Raw genomic sequence first — 27,435 nt, forward strand, 5'->3', positions numbered from 1 at the left:
CTGTGTACATACATTACATTACTTATCCTGTATTATACTCCAGAGCTGCGCTCACTATTCTGCTGGTACAGTCACTGTGTACATACATTACATTACTTATCCTGTATTATACTCCAGAGCTGCGCTCACTATTCTGCTGGTACAGTCACTGTGTACATACATTACATTACTTATCCTGTATTATACTCCAGAGCTGCGCTCACTATTCTGCTGGTACAGTCACTGTGTACATACATTACATTACTTATCCTGTATTATACTCCAGAGCTGCGCTCACTATTCTGCTGGTGCAGTCACTGTGTACATATATTACATTACTTATCCTGTAATATACTCCAGAGCTGCGCTCACTATTCTGCTGGTACAGTCACTGTGTACATACATTACATTACTTATCCTGTATTATACTCCAGAGCTGCGCTCACTGTTCTGCTGGTACAGTCACTGTGTACATACATTACATTACTTATCCTGTATTATACTCCAGAGCTGCACTCACTATTCTGCTGGTGCAGTCACTGCGTACATACATTACATTACTTATCCTGTATTATCCTCCAGAGCTGCGCTCACTATTCTGCTGGTGCAGTCACTGCGTACATACATTACATTACTTATCCTGTATTATACTCCAGAGCTGCGCTCACTATTCTGCTGGTACAGTCACTGTGTAAATACATTACATTACTTATCCTGTATTATACTCCAGAGCTGCGCTCACTATTCTGCTGGTGCAGTCACTGTGTACATACATTACATTACTTATCCTGTATTATACTCCAGAGCTGCGCTCACTATTCTGCTGGTACAGTCACTGTGTACATACATTACATTACTTATCCTGTATTATACTCCAGAGCTGCGCTCACTATTCTGCTGGTACAGTCACTGTGTACATACATTACATTACTTATCCTGTATTATACTCCAGAGCTGCGCTCACTATTCTGCTGGTACAGTCACTGTGTACATACATTACATTACTTACCCTGTATTATACTCCAGAGCTGCGCTCACTATTCTGCTGGTACAGTCACTGTGTACATACATTACATTACTTACCCTGTATTATACTCCAGAGCTGCGCTCACTATTCTGCTGGTGCAGTCACTCTGTACATACATTACATTACTTATCCTGTATTATACTCCAGAGCTGCGCTCACTATTCTGCTGGTGCAGTCACTGTGTACATATATTACATTACTTATCCTGTAATATACTCCAGAGCTGCGCTCACTATTCTGCTGGTACAGTCACTGTGTACATACATTACATTACTTATCCTGTATTATACTCCAGAGCTGCGCTCACTATTCTGCTGGTACAGTCACTGTGTACATACATTACATTACTTATCCTGTATTATACTCCAGAGCTGCGCTCACTATTCTGCTGGTACAGTCACTGTGTACATACATTACATTACTTACCCTGTATTATACTCCAGAGCTGCGCTCACTATTCTGCTGGTACAGTCACTGTGTACATCCATTACATTACTTATCCTGTATTATACTCCAGAGTTGCGCTCACTATTCTGCTGGTGCAGTCACTGTGTACATACATTACATTACTTATCCTGTATTATACTCCAGAGCTGCGCTCACTATTCTGCTGGTACAGTCACTGTGTACATACATTACATTACTTATCCTGTATTATACTCCAGAGCTGCACTCACTATTCTGCTGGTGCAGTCACTGTGTACATACATTACATTACTTATCCTGTATTATACTCCAGAGCTGCGCTCACTATTCTGCTGGTACAGTCACTGTGTACATACATTACATTACTTATCCTGTATTATACTCCAGAGCTGCGCTCACTATTCTGCTGGTACAGTCACTGTGTACATACATTACATTACTTATCCTGTATTATACTCCAGAGCTGCGCTCACTATTCTGCTGGTACAGTCACTGTGTACATACATTACATTACTTATCCTGTATTATACTCCAGAGCTGCGCTCACTATTCTGCTGGTACAGTCACTGTGTACATACATTACATTACTTATCCTGTATTATACTCCAGAGCTGCGCTCACTATTCTGCTGGTACAGTCACTGTGTACATACATTACATTACTTACCCTGTATTATACTCCAGAGCTGCGCTCACTATTCTGCTGGTGCAGTCACTCTGTACATACATTACATTACTTATCCTGTATTATACTCCAGAGCTGCGCTCACTATTCTGCTGGTGCAGTCACTGTGTACATATATTACATTACTTATCCTGTAATATACTCCAGAGCTGCGCTCACTATTCTGCTGGTACAGTCACTGTGTACATACATTACATTACTTATCCTGTATTATACTCCAGAGCTGCGCTCACTATTCTGCTGGTACAGTCACTGTGTACATACATTACATTACTTATCCTGTATTATACTCCAGAGCTGCACTCACTATTCTGCTGGTACAGTCACTGTGTACATACATTACATTACTTACCCTGTATTATACTCCAGAGCTGCGCTCACTATTCTGCTGGTACAGTCACTGTGTACATACATTACATTACTTATCCTGTATTATACTCCAGAGCTGCGCTCACTATTCTGCTGGTGCAGTCACTGTGTACATACATTACATTACTTATCCTGTATTATACTCCAGAGCTGCGCTCACTATTCTGCTGGTACAGTCACTGTGTACATACATTACTTATCCTGCATTATACTCCAGAGCTGCGCTCACTATTCTGCTGGTGCAGTCACTGTGTACATATTTTACATTACTTATCCTGTATTATACTCCAGAGCTGCGCTCACTATTCTGCTGGTACAGTCACTGTATACATACATTACTTATCCTGCATTATACTCCAGAGCTGCGCTCACTATTCTGCTGGTGCAGTCACTGTGTACATACATTACATTACTTATCCTGTATTATACTCCAGAGCTGCGCTCACTATTCTGCTGGTACAGTCACTGTGTACATACATTACATTACTTATCCTGTATTATACTCCAGAGCTGTGCTCACTATTCTGCTGGTACAGTCACTGTGTACATACATTACATTACTTATCCTGTATTATGCCCCAGAGCTGCACTCACTATTCTGCTGGTACAGTCACTGTGTACATACATTACATTACTTATCCTGTATTATACTCCAGAGCTGCGCTCACTATTCTGCTGGTACAGTCACTGTGTACATACATTACATTACTTATTCTGTATTATACTCCAGAGCTGCACTCACTATTCTGCTGGTGCAGTCACTGTGTACATACATTACATTACTTATCCTGTATTATACTCCAGAGCTGCACTCACTATTCTGCTGGTGCAGTCACTGCGTACATACATTACATTACTTATCCTGTATTATCCTCCAGAGCTGCGCTCACTATTCTGCTGGTGCAGTCACTGTGTACATACATTACATTACTTATCCTGTATTATACTCCAGAGCTGCGCTCACTATTCTGCTGGTACAGTCACTGTGTAAATACATTACATTACTTATCCTGTATTATACTCCAGAGCTGCGCTCACTATTCTGCTGGTGCAGTCACTGTGTACATACATTACATTACTTATCCTGTATTATACTCCAGAGCTGCGCTCACTATTCTGCTGGTACAGTCACTTTGTACATACATTACATTACTTATCCTGTATTATACTCCAGAGCTGCGCTCACTATTCTGCTGGTACAGTCACTGTGTACATACATTACATTACTTATCCTGTATTATACTCCAGAGCTGCGCTCACTATTCTGCTGGTACAGTCACTGTGTACATATATTACATTACTTATCCTGTATTATACTCCAGAGCTGCGCTCACTATTCTGCTGGTACAGTCACTGTGTACATACATTACATTACTTACCCTGTATTATACTCCAGAGCTGCGCTCACTATTCTGCTGGTACAGTCACTGTGTACATACATTACATTACTTACCCTGTATTATACTCCAGAGCTGCGCTCACTATTCTGCTGGTGCAGTCACTCTGTACATACATTACATTACTTATCCTGTATTATACCCCAGAGCTGCGCTCACTATTCTGCTGGTGCAGTCACTGTGTACATATATTACATTACTTATCCTGTAATATACTCCAGAGCTGCGCTCACTATTCTGCTGGTGCAGTCACTGTGTACATACATTACATTACTTATCCTGTATTATACTCCAGAGCTGCGCTCACTATTCTGCTGGTACAGTCACTGTGTACATACATTACATTACTTATCCTGTATTATACTCCAGAGCTGCGCTCACTATTCTGCTGGTACAGTCACTGTGTACATACATTACATTACTTACCCTGTATTATACTCCAGAGCTGCGCTCACTATTCTGCTGGTACAGTCACTGTGTACATATATTACATTACTTATCCTGTATTATACTCCAGAGTTGCGCTCACTATTCTGCTGGTGCAGTCACTGTGTACATACATTACATTACTTATCCTGTATTATACTCCAGAGCTGCGCTCACTATTCTGCTGGTGCAGTCACTGTGTACATACATTACATTACTTATCCTGTATTATACTCCAGAGCTGCGCTCACTATTCTGCTGGTACAGTCACTGTATACATACATTACTTATCCTGCATTATACTCCAGAGCTGCGCTCACTATTCTGCTGGTGCAGTCACTGTGTACATACATTACATTACTTATCCTGTATTATACTCCAGAGCTGCGCTCACTATTCTGCTGGTACAGTCACTGTGTACATACATTACATTACTTATCCTGTATTATACTCCAGAGCTGCGCTCACTATTCTGCTGGTACAGTCACTGTGTACATACATTACATTACTTATCCTGTATTATACTCCAGAGCTGCACTCACTATTCTGCTGGTGCAGTCACTGTGTACATACATTACATTACTTATCCTGTATTATCCTCCAGAGCTGCGCTCACTATTCTTCTGGTGCAGTCACTGTGTACATACATTACATTACTTATCCTGTATTATCCTCCAGAGCTGCGCTCACTATTCTGCTGGTGCCGTCACTGTGTAAATACATTACATTACTTATCCTGTATTATACCCCAGAGCTGCGCTCACTATTCTGCTGGTGCAGTCACTGTGTACATACATTACATTACTTATCCTGTATTATACCCCAGAGCTGCGCTCACTATTCTGCTGGTGCAGTCACTGTGTACACACATTACATTACTTATCCTGTATTATACCCCAGAGCTGCGCTCACTATTCTGCTGGTGCAGTCACTGTGTACATACATTACATTACTTATCCTGTATTATACCCCAGAGCTGCGCTCACTATTCTGCTGGTGCAGTCACTGTGTACATACATTACATTACTTATCCTGTATTATACTCCAGAGCTGCGCTCACTATTCTGTTGGTACAGTCACTGTGTACATACATTACATTACTTATCCTGTATTATACCCCAGAGCTGCGCTCACTATTCTGCTGGTGCAGTCACTGTGTACATACATTACATTACTTATCCTGTATTATACTCCAGAGCTGCGCTCACTATTCTGCTGGTGCAGTCACTGTGTACATACATTACATTACTTATCCTGTATTATACTCCAGAGCTGCGCTCACTATTCTGCTGGTGCAGTCACTGTGTACATACATTACATTACTTATCCTGTATTATACTCCAGAGCTGCGCTCACTATTCTGCTGGTATAGTCACTGTGTACATACATTACATTACTTATCCTGTATTATACTCCAGAGCTGCGCTCACTATTCTGCTGGTGCAGTCACTGTGTACATACATTACATTACTTATCCTGTATTATACTCCAGAGCTGCGCTCACTATTCTGCTGGTACAGTCACTGTGTACATACATTACATTACTTATCCTGTATTATACCCCAGAGCTGCGCTCACTATTCTGCTGGTGCAGTCACTGTGTACATACATTACATTACTTATCCTGTATTATACTCCAGAGCTGCGCTCACTATTCTGCTGGTGCAGTCACTGTGTACATACATTACATTACTTATCCTGTATTATACTCCAGAGCTGCGCTCACTATTCTGCTGGTGCAGTCACTGTGTACATACATTACATTACTTATCCTGTATTATACTCCAGAGCTGCGCTCACTATTCTGCTGGTGCAGTCACTGTGTACATACATTACATTACTTATCCTGTATTATACTCCAGAGCTGCGCTCACTATTCTGCTGGTACAGTCACTGTGTACATACATTACATTACTTATCCTGTATTATACTCCAGAGCTGCGCTCACTATTCTGCTGGTACAGCCACTGTGTACATACATTACATTGCTTATCTTGTATTATACTCCAGAGCTGCGCTCACTATTCTGCTGGTACAGCCACTGTGTACATACATTACATTACTTATCCTGTATTATACCCCAGAGCTGCGCTCACTATTCTGCTGGTACAGTCACTGTGTACATACATTACATTACTTATCCTGTATTATACTCCAGAGCTGAGCTCATTATTCTGCTGGTACAGTCACTGTGTACATACATTACATTACTTATCCTGTATTATACTCCAGAGCTGCGCTCATTATTCTGCTGGTACAGTCACTGTGTACATACATTACATTACTTATCCTGTATTATACTCCAGAGCTGCGCTCACTATTCTGCTGGTACAGTCACTGTGTACATACATTACTTATCCTGTATTATACTCCAGAGCTGCGCTCACTATTCTGCTGGTGCAGTCACTGTGTACATACATTACATTACTTATCCTGTATTATACTCCAGAGCTGCGCTCACTATTCTGCTGGTACAGTCACTGTGTACATACATTACATTACTTATCCTGTATTATACTCCAGAGCTGCGCTCACTATTCTGCTGGTACAGTCACTGTGTACATACATTACATTACTTACCCTGTATTATACTCCAGAGCTGCGCTCACTATTCTGCTGGTACAGTCACTGTGTACATACATTACATTACTTATCCTGTATTATACTCCAGAGCTGCGCTCACTATTCTGCTGGTACAGTCACTGTGTACATACATTACATTACTTATCCTGTATTATACTCCAGAGCTGCGCTCACTATGTTCCTTCCCTGCAGGAGATCTTCTATCCGGTCATCTGGTCGCTGATTTGGCTGCTGCTGGTCTTGGTTATGCCAAACAAACATTATGAAGCGACATCCAATGACCTTCTGAATGACTTGGAGGTCGTCCAGGACTTCACTATCGGTTATGCCCCGGCCAGCAATGTGACACACACCATCATGGCGTCGGCGTCCTCGCACTGTCTGAGCTCAGGTAACTTCCATGGTCAGAAGCCAATAACTGGTGTGTACGACATAACCTGAGGAACCCTAAGGCCTTATTCACACACTGGGGGCGTTTTATATTGACCTGATGTCTATTATAATACAGCCGTGTCGGTCCGTTGTGGTGTGAATAGGTCTCAGCATTTGTTTTCAGTTATTTTTTGCCATGGGTGACACAAGCAGCCGGAGTGCCCTGATACTGACTGTGTGCGGGCAGCACATGTACCTACTGGGGCTACGTGATGCCCTGCGACTCCTTCACCAGTGTGCCACCTAGCCCTAGCCTTATATGCATCCTCACTAGGGTGCCCGTACCTTACCCATACACTCTTCCCTCTCCCTGGCATTGGCGTCTTTGGTGTCAAATCCTCAGCCCTATTTGCTTCAGTGTCGGAGAAATGATTCCCGCACGGCATATACCACACTATGCCATATGTCCCCGGCCCGCACCTTGCCACCAGGCCCCTCTGTCCCATCAGCGACTCTCCGGAGCCCTTAATAATCTCTCTGAATAGGTTTCACTCTCCGCTCCGGCTCACACAATACGTAACAGAAAATCATTAGAAATCATTAGCGCCAAGCCTGGAAGTGAAATCCGAACGTTGGCGCGAGCCGCCGGCTGTAACGAGGCGTCCAGGTAACAGGAAGCCGATGCCGTCTATTACACGGGATCTCCACAAGCCGGCAATGTCACTTCCACAAGTGGCCAATGAATGAGACGGATTATTCGCCGGTTGCCACTTCGGCTGCTAATTTTAGCTACAGGAAAGTGAGAGAGTCAGGAGAAAGTCACAGCGTTTCCGAATTTACTGGCGGTGAGGGCTGCGGTGGCGTCACATAGCACGAGTCACTAAATGTCAAAGGGTGGCATGGAGGGCATGAGGTCAGCGCGGAGGTCAGAGTCCATAACAAGGGCGCCTCCTCAGCTCTGAGCTCCTCGCCTCCCTTCAGGTATCCCCTAGGGGTCAGAGGTGTATTCTTTATGTATATATCTATGGCCGAAATACAGCAGCTCAGGACACCCCATCACTTTATGTATGGTAGCAATGCTGGAGGCCTGACTATAAAGGGGAATCAAACAGAAGCCGGGGGCGACAGCAGAGTGAATTCTATGCAGCTGGAAGTCTCATGGTCTGTCGGCTGCACCGATTTGTGGCACGGGGGGGGGATTTGCTGATGTGGATGACGAGGGCGGTGTGAAGGCCCTCGTTGTCATTTTGTCTATCATTATAGTCTATCCCATGTAAAAGAACCCCGACTCGGAGAACCTCACAAAACACTGGGGGGCGCCTTCTCGTTCCTTTGGGAATAAAGTGCCATCTGAGCATGCTCACTGCCTGTCCAATGCACGTCGCTGTCTTCATCAGTCCTTAGATATGGGGCAGCAGCAGAGATAGGAGCCCCAGCAGTCAGACGTTGCAGACTACCCCTTTAATAAAGGAAGGCCTAGTGTATCCGTGTATTATAGACAGTGAAGCTGCTTTCAGTTCTCCATTCTAATTTCTATCTTCACATCTTTTGCAGACATCCTGGGATCTGAGGGTGAGTGTCCACCATGTGGCGGGATAAGTATGATTTATTACTGTGTCTATGGCTGATCCTACATAGACTATTATTATCACCCATCTCATACGCTCGGACATATCCCAGACGCTCAGCCTTTCCTCACCTGGGGCAAACGTTCTCTCTGCTGCCATAAACAGCACGGCCGAGGCAATGTGACTTGTTACCTGCTTCACCCACCAGGAGGAAGATTGTAAAAGGCCAGAAATCTGGGGCTCAGGTCATTGAGAAATCCTGCAGGGAAGCGAGGGTTAATCTCTTGCTGCATTTTCAGCTAGGGAACCTTTGAGAGCGAGAACTTGTCCAATTCCTCCTGCAGACAGTACAGGGGAGATTTACAAGGTCTTAGTCTGTTGTACGTAACTTGTAGGAGAACAGACATAGCCGTATACCCTGAGCGACACTATGGCTAATGCAGGATGGCAGCCGTATACTGTACAGCTCACGTCTTATATATTGAGATTTACAGAACGGCACTGCGGGCTGCTGACTGGTGTATATACTGCTACTGTCAGCGTATAGTACATTAGCCCTGATAGAAGACGTCACCCTGAGCTTTATCACAAATACAATTGTCCGCAGCACCAGAAAATAAAGGACAGCGGCGGCCATAATATCCATTCATGTCATCATCATAATAACGTTCAATTACTTTTATTCCATTGGATTTATTAGAGGGGGGTCCGAGGCTTAAGACCCCTTTGTATGAGTTAGAGCAGCGCTGCCCGTACATTACAAAGAGGCAACGACGTCACAGATAAGAGCTCAGCGATAAGAGCAGATTACCAGAGACATAGAAGAAAGAAGGGGCCAAACACAAGCCCATAGCTTATACATCACTGCACCCATAACGTAGTACAAGTGGGGTGACGGTGGGGAGGCGCTAACACAGAGGGGAAGAGAGTCCAAAATAAGCCGATATGTGCAATAGTCTTGTGGAATGAGTAAGGAGCCAGGGAGACCGTGTGCAGCTCAATGGGATATCCCAAGGGAAGTCTACCAACTCAAACTCTCCTCTAAACCCCTATTACTGTGTCAAAGTGCCATCTCGTTGCAGAGAAAATTTGGTTCCCAGATCGAAAACGCTGCAACAAAAAATGCTGCATCTTACAGTGACTGCAAAGTGGTTCAGATTCTGGCTCATCTCATCCACACATTGCAGAAAGGAAAAAAACTGCAGCAGAAAATCACATGTCAAAAAATGGGTGTGAATTCAGTGTTAGGGCGGTGACACACAGCGGGGAAGGTTTATTATTCGGGTATAGATGGATGATATTGTGGTGCACAATTGGCACAAAGCCCTTTCTTACACCAGACGTGCACCACAAGCCCTGCTCATCTCATCGTGCAAATATGAGCTCAGAGAGTCGGGCCGGGGGAGGGGGGGTGAGATGTCTCAGCCCAACAGATTCATTGTAAGTCATATTGTAAATCTATGCCAGGTCACCTGCACTGTGTGAACCCAGCTTTACAAAGAAGTGAAAAGCTTGGTGACTTGAGCTGTATACAGGTACCCCATTTGTCACCCCTGGGACCTCCTCCTATAATGAGAATAGGGGTCGCCTGACCCTCGCTCAGTCAGCCAAGGTGAATGTTTTATATTATTGATGCCAATGGGAGTTGTAGAAACCTCTGAAGCTCACTTTGCACCATTCACACTGTGGTTTTGGATGCAGCTGCTCTTTTCGGCTTTTCTTCCTACTCATTAAGCATTTATTGTTCTCCTACAAGTTCTTTGCTAATGTTCTTTTATTGTTCATCACTTGGCAGGATGATAACCGGTGTTCACATTACAACTGAGAAAAAGATATTGCTATATCCTAGTCACTGCCTAATTCATCATACTCCTGTAGGCAAGGGGCAACTCAGCATACATGGGGTCACCTGGCCTCGGCGTACATGGGGTCACCTGGCCTCAGCGTACATGGGGTCACCTGGCCTCGGCGTACATGGGGACACCTGGCCTCCGCATACATGGGGTCACCTGGCCTCGGCGTACATGGGGACACCTGGCCTCCGCATACATGGGGTCACCTGGCCTCGGCGTACATCGGGTCACCTGGCCTCGACGTACATGGAGTCACCTGGCCTCGGCGTACATTGGGTCACCTGGTCTCGGTGTACATGGGGTCACCTGGCCTCGGCGTACATGGGGTCACCTGGCCTCGGCGTACATCGGGTCACCTGGCCTCGGCGTACATGGGGTCACCTGGCCTCGGCGTACATGGGGTCACCTGGCCTCGGCGTACATGGGGTCACCTGGCCTCGGCGTACATGGGGTCATCTGGCCTCGGCGTACACGGGGTCACCTGGCCTCGGCGTACACGGGGTCACCTGGCCTCCGCATACACGGGGTCACCTGGCCTCGGCGTACATGGGGTCACCTGGCCTCAGCGTACATGGGGTCACCCTCGGCGTACATGGGGTCACCTGGCCTCGGCGTACATGGGGACACCTGGCCTCCGCATACATGGGGTCACCTGGCCTCGACGTACATGAGGTCACCTGGCCTCGGCGTACATGGGGTCACCTGGCCTCGGCGTACATTGGGTCACCTGGCCTCGGTGTACATGGGGTCACCTGCGTACATGGGGTCACCTGGCGCAGCGTACATTGGGTCACCTGGCCTCGACGTACATGGGGTCACCTGGCCTCGGCGTACATTGGGTCACCTGGCCTCGGCGTACATGGGGTCACCTGGCCTCGGCGTACATGGGGTCACCTGGCCTCGGCGTACATGGGGTCACCTGGCCTCGGCGTACATGGGGTCACCTGGCCTCCGCATACACGGGGTCACCTGGCCTCGGCGTAGATGAGGTCATCCTCGGCGTACATGGGGTCACCTGGCCTCGGCGTACATGGGGACACCTGGCCTCCGCATACATGGGGTCACCTGGCCTCAGCGTACATGGGGTCACCTGGCCTCAGCGTACATGGGGTCACCTGGCCTCGGCGTACATGGGGACACCTGGCCTCGGCGTACATGGGGACACCTGGCCTCCGCATACATGGGGTCACCTGGCCTCGGCGTACATCGGGTCACCTGGCCTCGACGTACATGGAGTCACCTGGCCTCAGCGTACATGGGGTCACCTGGCCTCAGCGTACATGGGGTCACCTGGCCTCGGCGTACATGGGGACACCTGGCCTCGGCGTACATGGGGACACCTGGCCTCCGCATACATGGGGTCACCTGGCCTCGGCGTACATCGGGTCACCTGGCCTCGACGTACATGGAGTCACCTGGCCTCGGCGTACATGGGGTCACCTGGCCTCGGCGTACATTGAGTCACCTGGTCTCGGTGTACATGGGGTCACCTGGCCTCGGCGTACATGGGGTCACCTGGCCTCGGCGTACATCGGGTCACCTGGCCTCGGCGTACATGGGGTCACCTGGCCTCGGCGTACATCGGGTCACCTGGTCTCGGTGTACATGGGGTCACCTGGCCTCGGCGTACATGGAGTCACCTGGCCTCGGCGTACATGCGGTCACCTGGCCTCGGCGTACATTGGGTCACCTGGTCTCGGTGTACATGGGGTCACCTGGCCTCGGCGTACATGGGGTCACATGGCCTCGGCGTATATGGGGTCACCTGGCCTCGGCGTACATGGGGTCACCTGGCCTCGGTGTACATGGGGTCACCTGGCCTCGGCGTACATGGGGACACCTGGCCTCCGCATACATGGGGTCACCTGGCCTCGGCGTACATGGGGACACCTGGCCTCCGCATACATGGGGTCACCTGGCCTCGGCGTACATGGGGTCACCTGGCCTCGACGTACATGGAGTCACCTGGCCTCGGCGTACATGGGGTCACCTGGCCTCGGCGTACATTGGGTCACCTGGTCTTGGTGTACATGGGGTTACCTGGCCTCGGCGTACATGGGGTCACCTGGCCTCGGCGTACATCGGGTCACCTGGCCTCGGCGTACATCGGGTCACCTGGTCTCGGAGTACATGGGGTCACCTGGCCTCGGCGTACATGGAGTCACCTGGCCTCGGCGTACATGCAGTCACCTGGCCTCGGCGTACATGGGGTCACCTGGCCTCGGCGTACATGGAGTCACCTGGCCTCGGCGTACATGCGGTCACCTGGCCTCGGCGTACATTGGGTCACCTGGTCTCGGTGTACATGGGGTCACCTGGCCTCGGCGTACATGGAGTCACCTGGCCTCGGCGTACATGCGGTCACCTGGCCTCGGCGTACATGGGGTCACCTGGCCTCGGCGTACATGGAGTCACCTGGCCTCGGCGTACATGCGGTCACCTGGCCTCGGCGTACATTGGGTCACCTGGTCTCGGTGTACATGGGGTCACCTGGCCTCGGCGTACATCGTTTCACCTGGCCTATTGGGGCTGAACTATTGGGTGCAACTACTGCCACCTCATGCCCAAAATGTGCACTTTGCGGACCTAACGTGGACTGTACAGGGCGCTGAGCCGTCTCCTTCTCGCTGTTTTCCAGATGTAGAAGTTATTCACTTCCGTAATGAAGACGAGTTGAAAGCGGCCAGCGCCTCCTACTTCCACTTCGTCGGTGTCAAGTTTGAAGACTCCATGTCTTACAAGCTGATGTTCTTTCCCTTCTACTTCCCAAAACCTACTCCGTACATACAAGGTAAGACTTCTATCTGTCTTCTGACATGACTCTGAGCACATCAGTGCGCTTCCCTGTTAGGTCAGAGGGGAACCTTTCGGAAAGTTTGCTCCCCCTGATCCTGGGTGATGGTAAGTGCATTATATAGTTTACACCAGATATCTGCTCCAGTTTGCAACTGTTTTTGCATCCAGTTCTCACTTGCTATGAGACCCCCTTATTTCTAGGCACCCCTGCTTGGCTGACCCCAGGTAGATTGTTGAAATTGTCATCTGTTCTATTACTATTCTTCTTGCTGAAGATGGCTTTTATTTTTCCTCTTCCGTCAGACTGTTATTCCACCAAGTGTGACTCTGTACAGTACCACTATTCGGGATTCACGCGGATACAAGCTTGTATAGATTCTGCCATTATAAAGGTATGGTGTCAACCTGCTAGAGATTGTAAAGGGATCCTCTCATTGGATACTCTTTTTTTCTGACTAACACGTAGGAATAGCCTTAAGAAAGACTATTCTTCTCCTACCTTTAGATGTCTTCTCCGCACCGCTGTTTGGTAGAAATCCGGGATTTCGTCTATTTGCAAATGAGTTCTCTGGCAGCACTGGGGACGGTCCTCAGCGCTCAAACATCACTGGGGCGTCCCCAATGCTGCAAGAGGAATCTCCAGCGATGCCTCCATCTTCTTCTTGAACGGCCTATTCCTGTGTCTTCTTCCGTCCTGGATTTCAAACTTCTAGGCCTCAGGCAGAGCCGACATGCCCGGGACACAAAAAAAATGGCCGCTTACACATTAAGCTGGTGTAAGCGGCCATTTTCTTATGGCCCAGGCATGCGCAGTCGGTTAAGAATAGCCTTTCTTAAGGCTATTCCTACGTGTTATCGAGAAAAAAAAAGGTATCCAATGATAGGATCCCTTTAAAGGGAAACTTTGCACTACCTTCGTTGAACATAAAGGTGGGATTTATTATCGTATGTCACGTACACCAGTTTTATGGCTTGCAAGGCCTGAACAATTTGCAAATTGTTTGCATAAGTCAAGTTTGACCCCCAAATTTTGTAACTTTTTGTGAAAGGGTATGTGGCAGGATGCATGGGTGAAACCACACAGGCCCCACCATATGAGCTGACTTAGAGCTTAGGGTTGGTTCACATCTGCTTTTGTATTCCGTCCGGTCAGAGTCCGCATGGGGACCCTCCCCCCCCCCCCCAACGGAATACAAATGCAATTGCAAGCGCTGTGCTGTAAAAACACATGGACCCCATAGACTATAATGGGGTCCGTGTGCTTGCCGCGGGCTGCCCACATGAATCATGAGGACAGGAAAGTAGATGGTGAACTACTTTCCTGTCCGCACGTTCCCTGCGGAGATCTGGTGGTAAGCACACGGACCCCATTATAGTCTATGGGGTCCGTGTGCTTTTACTGCACCAGTGCTTGCCCTTGCGTTTGGTATTCCGTTCGGGGGGGTCCCCATACGGACTCTGACCGGTCAGAATACATACGCAGATGTGAACAAAGGGATTAGTGCAGGTGCACAGCCCTGATATAAGAGGAGGTGCGGTGTGCACCTTGTCATACATTAGGTGCACCCTCTGTGGGTGCAGGAGATTCAGAACTTCAGTCTTCCTAAATCTCCTCCATCATTTTGAGCAACGTTGTACATGGTAAAGGCAGTAATAAGGAGTAGGGGTGCACTATTTGGGGAGTGCCTGCGGCCCCCCGGATGACAGGGTATAACTGTGTGACATTTGCAATTATTGTCCTTTTCTTTTATCCCAGTTAAAAACCAACTATTCGGCCTGGGATGATCTGAAGAGGACAAAGGCCATGATCATGGAGAAGAAGCCGGTGGTTGAAGTGGACGGTTTCTACCACGCCCTCATGTCCATCTGCCTGGTCATGGCGTTCTCACCATTTGGATGTTCCCCGGCGGCTTATATTGTGGCTGAAAAAGAGAAAAAGCTAAAAGAGTTTATGAAGATCCTGGGGCTCCACGACACGGCCTTCTGGTACTGACAGAAGAGAGCTATGAAATACTGGTGCAAAGGAGAAGCAGCCAGTCACACAGCACACGTCTATTATTCCAATATTCTTGAATTTTTGCCTAATAGTGATTAACCCCTTCCCGCCGACGGCATTTTTTGGATTTTCGTTTTCCGTTTTTGACTCCCCTCCTACGGGAAAACTATTTTTATAGATTTATAGAGTGGGCGTTTTTGGACACAGGGAGACCTAATGTGTAGGGGGTGTCAGTAATTAAGCAATTTTATATATATGTGTTCTAGAGAAAGGGGGGTGATTTGAATTTTTATTATTTTTAAATTTTTTTTTTTTTTTTTTTTTTTACTTTGTGCATTTATTAGACCCCCTAGAGGTCTTGAACCCCAGGGGGTCTGATCACTACTGCAATGCATTACAATGCTAATGCATTGCAAAAACCTGGCTCTTTTTGTGCAGGCTGCATAGAGTAGCCTACAATAAAATCCATTGAATGACAGGCTGGGAAGCTTTCACAAGGCTCCCCGCTATCATGACTACGCGATCCCAGCCCCTTGCAATATTGCGTTGTGTTTCTATTTTTTCCCATTTTCAAGATTGCTTGCTTCCATTTTCTTTTTTTGCACGAGGTGATCAAAAATCTCTGCAGAGCCAAAGCTTTATCAAAGCTGAGGGTTTGGTACAAGGTCTGGGTGCTATCTGAAGTAAACCCAGCAGCAGCACATGCTGTGTATTCCGTATTCTGTGCATTGATGTAACATATCATCAGCAGCACATGCTGTGTATTCCGTATTCTGTGCATTGATGTAACATATCATCAGCAGCACATGCCGTGTATTCCGTATTCTGTGCATTGATGTAACATATCATCAGCAGCACATGCCGTGTATTCTGTATTCTGTGCATTCATGTAACATACCATCAGCAGCACATGCCGTGTATTCCGTATTCTATTCATTCATGTAACATACCATCAGCAGCACATGCCGTGTATTCCATATTCTGTGCATTGATGTAACATATCATCAGCAGCACATGCCGTGTATTCTGTGCATTCATGTAACATATCATCAGCAGCACATGCCGTGTATTCCGTATTCTGTGCATTGATGTAACATACCATCAGCAGCACATGCCGTGTATTCCGTATTCTGTGCATTGATGTAACATATCATCAGCAGCACATGCCGTGTATTCCGTATTCTGTGTATTGATGTAACATATCATCAGCAGCACATGCCGTGTATTCTGTATTCTGTGCATTCATGTAACATACCATCAGCAGCACATGCCGTGTATTCCGTATTCTATTCATTCATGTAACATACCATCAGCAGCACATGCCGTGTATTCCGTATTCTGTGCATTGATGTAACATACCATCAGCAGCACATGCCGTGTATTCTGTGCATTCATGTAACATATCATCAGCAGCACATGCCGTGTATTCTGTATTCTGTGCATTCATGTAACATACCATCAGCAGCACATGCCGTGTATTCCGTATTCTATTCATTCATGTAACATACCATCAGCAGCACATGCCGTGTATTCCGTATTCTGTGCATTGATGTAACATACCATCAGCAGCACATGCCGTGTATTCCGTATTCTGTGCATTGATGTAACATATCATCAGCAGCACATGCCGTGTATTCCGTATTCTGTGCATTGATGTGTGCTGCTGCGCAGTAGGTGGAGTCTAGCGGGCAGCTCTTAGTGACATTTCTAAGTGTTGTACGTTGCGCAGTTTATATGGAAATCTATGGTGTGTAGGTTTATTTCTATAGAATCCTAGGGGTGTAAAGAGATGTGCGTTCCTTGCAGGCTGCCCTGGGTTCTGCTGTACATCATTCTGATCCTCCTGATATCTCTGCTCATGGCTTTTATAACCACGGTCTTCACCCCGTTCAAGCACAGCAGCTGGTTCCTGGTCTTCCTTCTCTATGCACTTTATGGGATCTCTCTGGTGAGTACCGGCCACGTTTATATATAACTATACACCCCTGACGCTGCATTCTTGCTTTCAGGTATATTACTAAGTGGCTTTGCTGCCTGTAGGACTCAGAAAATAAAATATTGCAGGGTTTTAATAGCACAATAAAACGGCCATAAAAATAGCAGCAAACAGGCCTTAGCTGAACCCTCCTCACCCTAATGGCCTCGGCCCGGAGATACCGCAGTAATACATCACTCAGCAGCACTCCGCCGTCTTATTATAGAGCGCACGCCGAGCTCTCCGCACTGTTCTGATGGATCCAAATAGAAATGAGAAAGGGATTCTCCTGAAAGATATTTAGAGACCCCCAATCTATTGCTTCGTCTTCTGAGGGTTGAGACATTGCAGGTTTTCAGGATTGCTTGTATCCAGATGCAGATGGATCACTTACCAGGTCGTAGCATGAGGCCTGTCTTTATTATGCCCCAAAACAATGGTGCACCCAAATAAAGGGGTTATCCCGGGACTGTTACTTCCCCTGGGTTGTATTAGGATCACACTTGGCCTCCTGTATTCCCTGCTACTACCTGCCCCATGTCAGCTGCTCAAATTATTCACGACTTTTTCTCTTTCTTGTTTTTTTCCCCAGATCTTGTTTGCTCTGATGCTGACACCACTTTTTAAAAAAGCCAAGCAGGCGGGCGGTATCGCCTTCCTGGCCACGCTGGTCCTTGGCGCTCTGGGCATTTTCATTGTGATGAAAGGGGACTTCCCCAAGTCCTTTGTGTGGTTCTTCAGTCCGTTCTGTCAGTGCACCTTCATGATCGGGATAGCCCAGGTAAGACACATGGTACCCAAACTCGCCGGTGCCTTTAGGATTGCCCCATGTCTGGTAATTGACAAACTGGATTACAAACATAGGGCTTGCCCCTGGAAGTTTGCAAAGATATGGGCGGCATGGCATGATTTGCCATTAACCCATCGCTCTCCCAGGTCATTGCGACAGACATAACAGCTTACTGTCTCCCCATTATGGCTTTGATCTCAGCGCTTCGTCCGTGTAAAGCGTTCAGTTCATTTATTATGTTAGCTTTGGATTTCTGGGATCTCCAGATGATATAATTGATAACCTCAGGACGCCCAGGACCCTGCAGATCTCCTGTTTGAAGCAGTGTTGACACTTTTCTAGCACTTCATAGGCCATGTGACATCATACTTATCAATCACACGGCCTGTTCGCAGTTCAGTCCCATTCCAGGGGCTGCGCTACAATACCATGAACAGCCACTACAATGTAAGATGCTGGGATTGCAGCACTATCTTCTATGGAGCCTGCATAGGGTGGGGGTCAGGATATGGAGCCAAGATTACAAGACAAGAGTTGCAGTGAGTATTATATCTCCGATCCTGGTCGCTGCAGGCTGCTGTTGTCTATATAACGTGCGGTGCGGGCTTAGGAGCGGCAAAGGGTTACAACTCATAACCTAGTCATAGAATAGGTCACCAATGGTAAGTGTTTGTCAGACATCTAATGAATGTATATGGCTTCCGTCTTCCCACCGGAGCTCTGTATATACGGAGCGGACTGTGTCCAGTACTCAGTATATTAGTAAGCTGCTCATAGTCCTGGTCCCGGCACATCTGTAAAAGACTAACACGGCAACCCCTTTAAGAGTGGTCTCTATTCCACTAGTGAATAGGAGCAGTAAATCTGTCACTATATGAGATATACATTAAGTAAATGACATATACTACAACATAACACCGCCGTGTCCCCTCAGGCCCATCTGATACCTGTCCAGAGGTCCATTAATCAATTAAATACTTGTCGTTTTCTCTTGGCCCTTCGGCCCCTCGAGAGGATTCACCGAGCACTTTAGTTTATTTAAAGATGAAGTCAAGCACAGATATAACATACAACAGGGGGATGGTTGACCAAAGACATCATGGTGGTTTGAGGCCAATATCAGACTCTTGGCACTCCTGTAGACTGAGTAAGGTTACGTCACATCTGAGTTAGAGTCTCCGTCGCATCGTGCGGCCAAAAAGAATCGGATCCCGTTATAGTTATAGCAGTGTAGGGGATAACAGAGCACTACAACCTCCCCCTGATCAAGAGTCAGCCCCCTACCCATCTAATACATTTTATAATACATTTTATTTATATAGCGCCAACATATTCCGCAGCACTGTACAATTTATAGGGTTCCGATACAGACATACATAACAAAGAACGTCATTTCACACAATGGGACTGAGGGCCCTGCTCAAAAGAGCTTACAATCTATGAGGTAGAGAGGGTGACACAAGAGGTAGCAGGGGCGGCATTGCTTATACAGTGTTCAGACAATTTTGTGCATTAGGAATTGTGATTGGCCTTTCTGATAAGATGCGTCTTTAGTTTGCGTTTGAAACTGTAGAAATTGGGAGTTAATCTGATTGTCCGGGGTAGAGCATTCCAGAGAAGTGGTGCAGCTCGGGAGAAGTCTTGTATACGAGCGGGGGAGGTTCTGATAATAGAGGATGTAAGTGTTAGGTCATTGAGTGAGCGGAGAGCACGGGTTGGGCGGTAGACAGAGATGAGGGAAGAAATGTAGGGAGGTGCGGCATTATGGAGAGCCTTGTGGATGTGGATGTGGATCTATCCTTTATAACCCTTTGCGGCCCCCTCTGTATATAGCGCTGAGCCCGCTCCCTATGGGTATTGCTGGCAGTGATCTACGGCTTACACCAGACTGCAGATACCGGAATATTCACTGACCATCTTGTCTATATTCCATATCCTGCACTGACATCGCTGCTCTGATGGAGCTTCAGGCATTGGCCACATTGACTATTGATAATCTGTAATTTCTCAGCTCGTTGCCCATTCCTGGCCCGTCACATCCCATATCCCGACGCTCTCAGCACGCTCCACACCAAAGTGAAATGTTAACATGGCCGCCGTCAGCTCCGCTCTCTGTTATTTCCCATTTCATCCGGCTGAATTTTTCTGCTGCACAGTGTGAACATGAAACCTCTGCAGATTTCCTGCACGACATTAATTCATCAGATGACATCTATTATTCAGTATCTGCCAGGATTATCTCTGCCCCCTCTGCAGGCAGCCGAATCGCTCTCTTGGCTTGTGTAATCCTCAGCAATTTTTAATTACAATCTTAATTATACAAGATTGGTCTATGAGATAATGTCCTAGACCTGACTGTGGGGTTGTAGTACTGGCCATTAGTCTGATAGAGGCTGCAGAAATCTGCGGTCATGTCCTCTGACTGTCTGAGGTGCTGAGGGCCTATCTCTAGGACCTCCAGCACCCCCACAGATCAGCTGTTTGAAGAGGCCACTATTTGGGTGAACACAACACTGCGCCATTGTTTTGTAGTGGCTGTGCTTGGTATTACAGCCCAGCCCTATTTACTTGACTAGCGCTGAGCTGCCGTACCATGTGATCGAAGAATGTGATGTCATCAGTGCAGCAGAGAGGCTGCAGTGCTCAGGAGTGCTGCGACCTCCGCCGATTAGTTGATTGTCGCCCCGAGTGTCGTACCCCAACCAGTCACATGTTGACGACCTGTCCTGAGGATACGTATTCAGGATTGAAGCCTTGGAAAACCCCTTTAAGTTTGTGGTCTCACCCACTCAGCATTATCACAGGGCAGTGGAGGACCACCAAGTCCATAGACAAACTTAACATCATTGATATCTTTGGAATTGGGCTACTCGAAAAATAACAGGAGTGGTCAATTCTGTGGCTATCTGTAGAACACCAGAGGACATGGCAGCTCCTCTTTAACCCTTTGTCTGCCACCCATGTACTTATATGTCTTCCTATATACGCATATAGTCTGTTGTGTTGTCTGAGCTAATGTACGGACGTCTGTTTTGTTCTGCAGATCATGTTTCTAGAGGCTCACGGAAAAGGTGCTCAGCTATTTAACCTGAAGGACGGGCCGTACCCCCTTATTATCACGTTTATCTTCCTTGTCGTGGACAGTGTCATGTACCTGCTATTGGCCTCCTATCTTGATCAGATTCTTCCCAGTAAGACATTTCCCTCATTTACTATATATAGAAAATGTCAAAAGTCTGTAACTGACCAGAGGTCAGGAAGGTTTAATACGGTACTTTGTATTGGGTTGCATTCACTTCTTCATAAGGGCGTCTCGTGGTAAACACTAATGGCATGAAATCTACTACAATATCTACATTTACTGATAATACCAGGACATCAGATAACTGTGGAGCGGCATCCGTTATATAATATAAATCTCCAGATAAAATCTGGTCCGGCTGGTGCAGACCATAAGGTGCAGAGCTGTACTGTATATAGATGCAAGTGTAAGAGCCACATTACTAATAGTACAGAACAACTAAGTCAGCAAATGTGCTAAACTAGAAAATTATCAATAAATTATTGTTTTACTTCACTAACCCCATAGCAATGCAATAAGAAGAAAATTTAAATCCAGCCATGTCCTAGTTTGCTACTACAACTGCTTTACTCCAGAGCTGCACTCACTATTCGGCTGGTACAGTCACTGTGTACATACATTACATTACTTATCCTGTATTATACTCCAGAGCTGCGCTCACTATTCTGCTGGTGCAGTCACTGTGTACATACATTACATTACTTATCCTGTATTATACTCCAGAGCTGCGCTCACTATTCTGCTGGTACAGTCACTGTGTACATACATTACATTACTTATCCTGTATTATACTAGAGAGCTGCGCTCACTATTCTGCTGGTGCAGTCACTGTGTACATACATTACATTACTTATCCTGTATTATACTCCAGAGCTGCGCTCACTATTCTGCTGGTACAGTCACTGTGTACATACATTACATTACTTATCCTGTATTATACTCCAGAGCTGCGCTCACTATTTGGCTGGTACAGTCACTGTGTACATACATTACATTACTTATCCTGTATTATACTCCAGAGCTGCGCTCACTATTCTGCTGGTACAGTCACTGTGTACATACATTACATTACTTATCCTGTATTATACTCCAGAGCTGCGCTCACTATTCTGCTGGTACAGTCACTGTGTACATACATTACATTACTTATCCTGTATTATACTCCAGAGCTGCGCTCACTATTCTGCTGGTGCAGTCACTGTGTACATACATTACATTACTTATCCTGTATTATACTCCAGAGCTGCACTCACTATTCTGCTGGTACAGTCACTGTGTACATACATTACATTACTTATCCTGTATTATACTCCAGAGCTGCGCTCACTATTCTGCTGGTGCAGTCACTGTGTACATACATTACATTACTTATCCTGTATTATACTCCAGAGCTGCGTTCACTATTCTTCTGGTACAGTCAGTGTGTACATACATTACATTACTTATCCTGTATTATACTCCAGAGCTGCGCTCACTATTCTGCTGGTGCAGTCACTGTGTACATACATTACATTACTTATCCTGTATTATACTCCAGAGCTGCTCTCACTATTCTGCTGGTGCAGTCACTGTGTACATACATTACATTTCTTATCCTGTATTATACTCCAGAGCTGCGCTCACTATTCTGCTGGTGCAGTCACTGTGTACATACATTACATTTCTTATCCTGTATTATACTCCAGAGCTGCGCTCACTATTCTGCTGGTACAGTCACTGTGTACATACATTACATTACTTATCCTGTATTATACTCCAGAGCTGCGCTCACTATTCTGCTGGTACAGTCACTGTGTACATACATTACATTACTTATCCTGTATTATACTCAGGGGCTGCACTCACTATTCTGCTGGTACAGTCACTGTGTACATACATTACATTACTTATCCTGTATTATACTCCAGAGCTGCGCTCACTATTCGGCTGGTACAGTCACTGTGTACATACATTACATTACTTATCCTGTATTATACTCCAGAGCTGCGCTCACTATTCTGCTGGTGCAGTCACTGTGTACATACATTACATTACTTATCCTGTATTATACTCCAGAGCTGCGCTCACTATTCTGCTGGTACAGTCACTGTGTACATACATTACATTACTTATCCTGTATTATACTCCAGAGCTGCACTCACTATTCTGCTGGTACAGTCACTGTGTACATACATTACATTACTTATCCTGTATTATACTCCAGAGCTGCACTCACTATTCTGCTCGTACAGTCACTGTGTACATACATTACATTACTTATCCTGTATTATACTCCAGAGCTGCGCTCACTATTCTGCTGGTACAGTCACTGTGTACATACATTACATTACTTATCCTGTATTATACTCAGGGGCTGCACTCACTATTCTGCTGGTACAGTCACTGTGTACATACATTACATTACTTATCCTGTATTATACTCCAGAGCTGCGCTCACTATTCGGCTGGTACAGTCACTGTGTACATACATTACATTACTTATCCTGTATTATACTCCAGAGCTGCGCTCACTATTCTGCTGGTGCAGTCACTGTGTACATACATTACATTACTTATCCTGTATTATACTCCAGAGCTGCACTCACTATTCTGCTGGTGCAGTCACTGTGTACATACATTGCATTACTTATCCTGTATTATACTCCAGAGCTGCGCTCACTATTCTGCTGGTGCAGTCACTGTGTACATACATTGCATTACTTATCCTGTATTATACTCCAGAGCTGCGCTCACTATTCTGCTGGTACAGTCACTGTGTACATACATTACATTACTTATCCTGTATTATACTCCAGAGCTGCGCTCACTATTCTGCTGGTGCAGTCACTGTGTACATACATTACATTACTTATCCTGTATTATACTCCAGAGCTGCGCTCACTATTCTGCTCGTACAGTCACTGTGTACATACATTACATTCCTTATCCTGTATTATACCCCAGAGCTGCGCTCACTATTCTGCTGCTACAGTCACTGTGTACATACATTACATTACTTATCCTGTATTATACTCCAGAGCTGCGCTCACTATTCTGCTGGTGCAGTCACTGTGTACATACATTACATTACTTATCCTGTATTATACTCCAGAGCTGCGCTCACTATTCTGCTGGTACAGTCACTGTGTACATACATTACATTACTTATCCTGTATTATACTCCAGAGCTGCGCTCACTATTCTGCTGGTGCAGTCACTGTGTACATACATTACATTACTTATCCTGTATTATACTCCAGAGCTGCGCTCACTATTCTGCTGGTGCAGTCACTGTGTACATACATTACATTACTTATCCTGTATTATACTCCAGAGCTGCGCTCACTATTCTGCTGGTACAGTCACTGTGTACATACATTACATTACTTATCCTGTATTATACTCCAGAGCTGCGCTCACTATTCTGCTGGTGCAGTCACTGTGTACATACTTTACATTCCTTATCCTGTATTATACCCCAGAGCTGCGCTCACTATTCTGCTGATACAGTCACCGTGTACATACATTCCACAAGGCTGTATATTCTCTTCCTTAGTATAATGTGTTGTGTATACTTTGACGCATGTGTGTGTGGGGGGTTTGTGTATAGTTGTCAGATGTCACACGGTATCTTATACTTTATATACAGGTGAGTACGGACTGAAGCGGCAGCCGCTTTTCTTCCTGAAGCCGTCCTACTGGTCAAAGAAAAGGAGAAATTACGGCGTGCTGAGCGAGAGCTTTTTCAGCACAAACACAGACCTGAGTGACATTCTAGAGCCGGTGGCCTTGGGGCTCCACGGGAAGGAAGCCATCAGGTATGTACTGAGCAGAGATTGTCTTGTCCTCATCTATTAGGCCGCATACACACACTGCAGATTTATCAGGATTCTGACTAGAAGAGAGAATGTATATACAGAATTCCTATAACACTTCCCCTATGTTTAGGGGGGACTTAAAAGGGTGATCCTTGGAGCTCTCCTTAGGATAGGTCATCAATATGTAAAAACCCAAGCCCCCCACAGATCAGCTGGTTGTAGGGACTGCAGCCTTCAGGTGAGCACATTAACCTCTTCAGTGCCAAGCACAGCGCCGTACATTGTATAGTGGCTGTGCTTAGAATTGCTATCCCAGCTCAGTCCCATTCACTGGCTATGAGAGATCCCTGCAAGTTTTTACTGGGGACATTGGGGTGAATTTATTAATTCTTAACTCCCCTCTGGCACAAGATGCAGCAGAATTATTAAGTGGGTATGACTTCATGGAGTGCGGTGTCCTTGCCCGGGCCTGCTTTGGTCTATGGGGGGCACAGAAGTAACAATGTACAGAACATGGCTCTTCCCGTAAGGTGCTCCAGAATAGTGGTGTAGCTGTGTCAGTAAATCCCCTCATTGTTCCCACCTGCTGTCACTGTCACGTCTGTCTCTACTGACATCTCATCTAATCGGCTTTCCTTTATCTTTCCCCAGAATTAAAAATATCCACAAATCTTTCAAGAAGGAAAACCAACAAGTAGAAGCCTTACAAGGTGAGACCCGGCTGCTCCGTAAGCAGGACATGTTCTTTTACAGCTTCACTGACAGCAAGCGGAGATCTGCAAAAGCGATGGAGAATCTAAAATGTTGAGCACTTATTGGTGAAATTTCCTAACATGCGGCAGATTGCGACCTTGTGTCACGTGTCTGATGTCATTATTGTCACATGTTGACTACAATATTGATGACCTGTCCGTGGGTTAGATCTTGCATTTGCTATTGCTGGGGATCTGACACTCGGAACCAACCAATCCGCTCATTAGTTGTATGACTTGTGAGCCTTACCTATTCAGATGCAATACCGAGCACAGCCACTACACCATGTGTGGCGTCATTCCTGGTAAGTAGTGAATAGGCCTCTGCAAACAGCTGACCAGTGGGTGTCGGGTGCTGGACCCACAATTGTCTGATATTGATTCCCATCCATGGGCAACAGGAGCCGAAAGGGTAAGGGATAAGTAAATGTATACTTATGTTATACAATGTAGCATGTTAGGAAATGTTACCAGAAAGTGGCGACCCCATTAAAGGAGTTGTGCCACTTTTTCCCTATTCATAGGGCTGGGGGTAAGTGTCTGATCGCCGGGTCCTCCTGATCTGGAGGACCAAAAGTTCCCCTGAAGTCAATGGAATTGTGAATGGAAGTAAATGGCCCGCTGGTGACACGAGTGCACTCGCATTCTATTCACAAGGAGGCTTTAGGGAGACTTTGGATCAATCATGGCACAAGCCCTTTCATTATATTGTCATAAGGTTTTCTAGATCTCTTTCTGGAGCAGCATAGCACTGAGACACGAGAGAAATGTGTACAAGTCTGGAATGTTCCACTAATACTTGTGTCTACCACCAGGGCTAACCTTGGATATGTATGAAGGTCAGATAACCGCTCTGCTGGGCCACAGCGGCACCGGGAAAACAACACTGATGAATATTTTATGCGGACTCTGCCCTCCATCAGAAGGTGAGACATTGAAGATCAATGCAGCATGATGCGGTATCCGTGTCCCTGCAGACAAGAGGCTCCGCGTGCTGCCGCTATATTGCAAACCGTGTGCGTCCAATTATAAGATCTGTCGTCCCACGCATTCTAGTACACATGAATATCTTTTAAGAATGTGGTTTATATTAAAGAAAGGCTCGCCAAGCCTCCATTCCACTTCTCTTCTGGGTTATAGGGAACCTTTCAGGGCTATTTGGGGCTCTAACCCCCCCACAGGTCCCTGGCCGGGATGCAGAAGAGACTTCATACTTGCCCGGCTTCTGTCCTCCCAGCACCTGCACAGCTCTTCACTGAAGATGGAGTAGTAAACTTCAGTGCACATGCGCCGGACCTCATACATGTGCAGTGAAGACAAGGTTTACTTTCCTCGGCTTCAGTGAAAAGCTGTGCAGGTAGCGGAAGGACCAGGGGTGAGGCCAGAGAGACTTACTGGGCCCCTCTCCAGGTAAGTATGGTCAAAGGGAACCTATAGGGTCATTTTATCACCCACAAACAAACCTTTATACTCACCTAGACATAAGTCTCATTGGTCTCACCTCTCATGTTTGTGGCAACTGTACAGTGATCATACACCCCTGCTACACTGCGCATTCACCTG

General features: G+C 46.3%; 1 protein-coding gene across 1 annotated transcript in view; it reads left to right on the top strand.

Annotated features, from left to right (window-relative positions):
• Positions 1–27,435, top strand: part of ABCA5 (ATP binding cassette subfamily A member 5) — an 84,995-nt gene that overhangs the window by 14,826 nt on the left and 42,734 nt on the right. Inside the window, exons 3-13 of the mRNA XM_075279253.1 lie at positions 7,084–7,282; positions 8,818–8,835; positions 13,323–13,475; positions 13,784–13,872; positions 15,237–15,466; positions 17,283–17,424; positions 18,044–18,232; positions 21,285–21,432; positions 24,952–25,120; positions 25,772–25,830; positions 26,688–26,798. Coding sequence (XP_075135354.1) covers positions 7,084–7,282; positions 8,818–8,835; positions 13,323–13,475; positions 13,784–13,872; positions 15,237–15,466; positions 17,283–17,424; positions 18,044–18,232; positions 21,285–21,432; positions 24,952–25,120; positions 25,772–25,830; positions 26,688–26,798 — 1,507 coding nt within the window. The remainder of the gene's footprint in view (positions 1–7,083; positions 7,283–8,817; positions 8,836–13,322; positions 13,476–13,783; positions 13,873–15,236; positions 15,467–17,282; positions 17,425–18,043; positions 18,233–21,284; positions 21,433–24,951; positions 25,121–25,771; positions 25,831–26,687; positions 26,799–27,435) is intronic.

The sequence above is a fragment of the Leptodactylus fuscus genome, chromosome 6 (assembly GCF_031893055.1).
Source record: "Leptodactylus fuscus isolate aLepFus1 chromosome 6, aLepFus1.hap2, whole genome shotgun sequence".
In the NCBI taxonomy this organism is placed as follows: Eukaryota; Metazoa; Chordata; class Amphibia; order Anura; family Leptodactylidae; genus Leptodactylus; species Leptodactylus fuscus.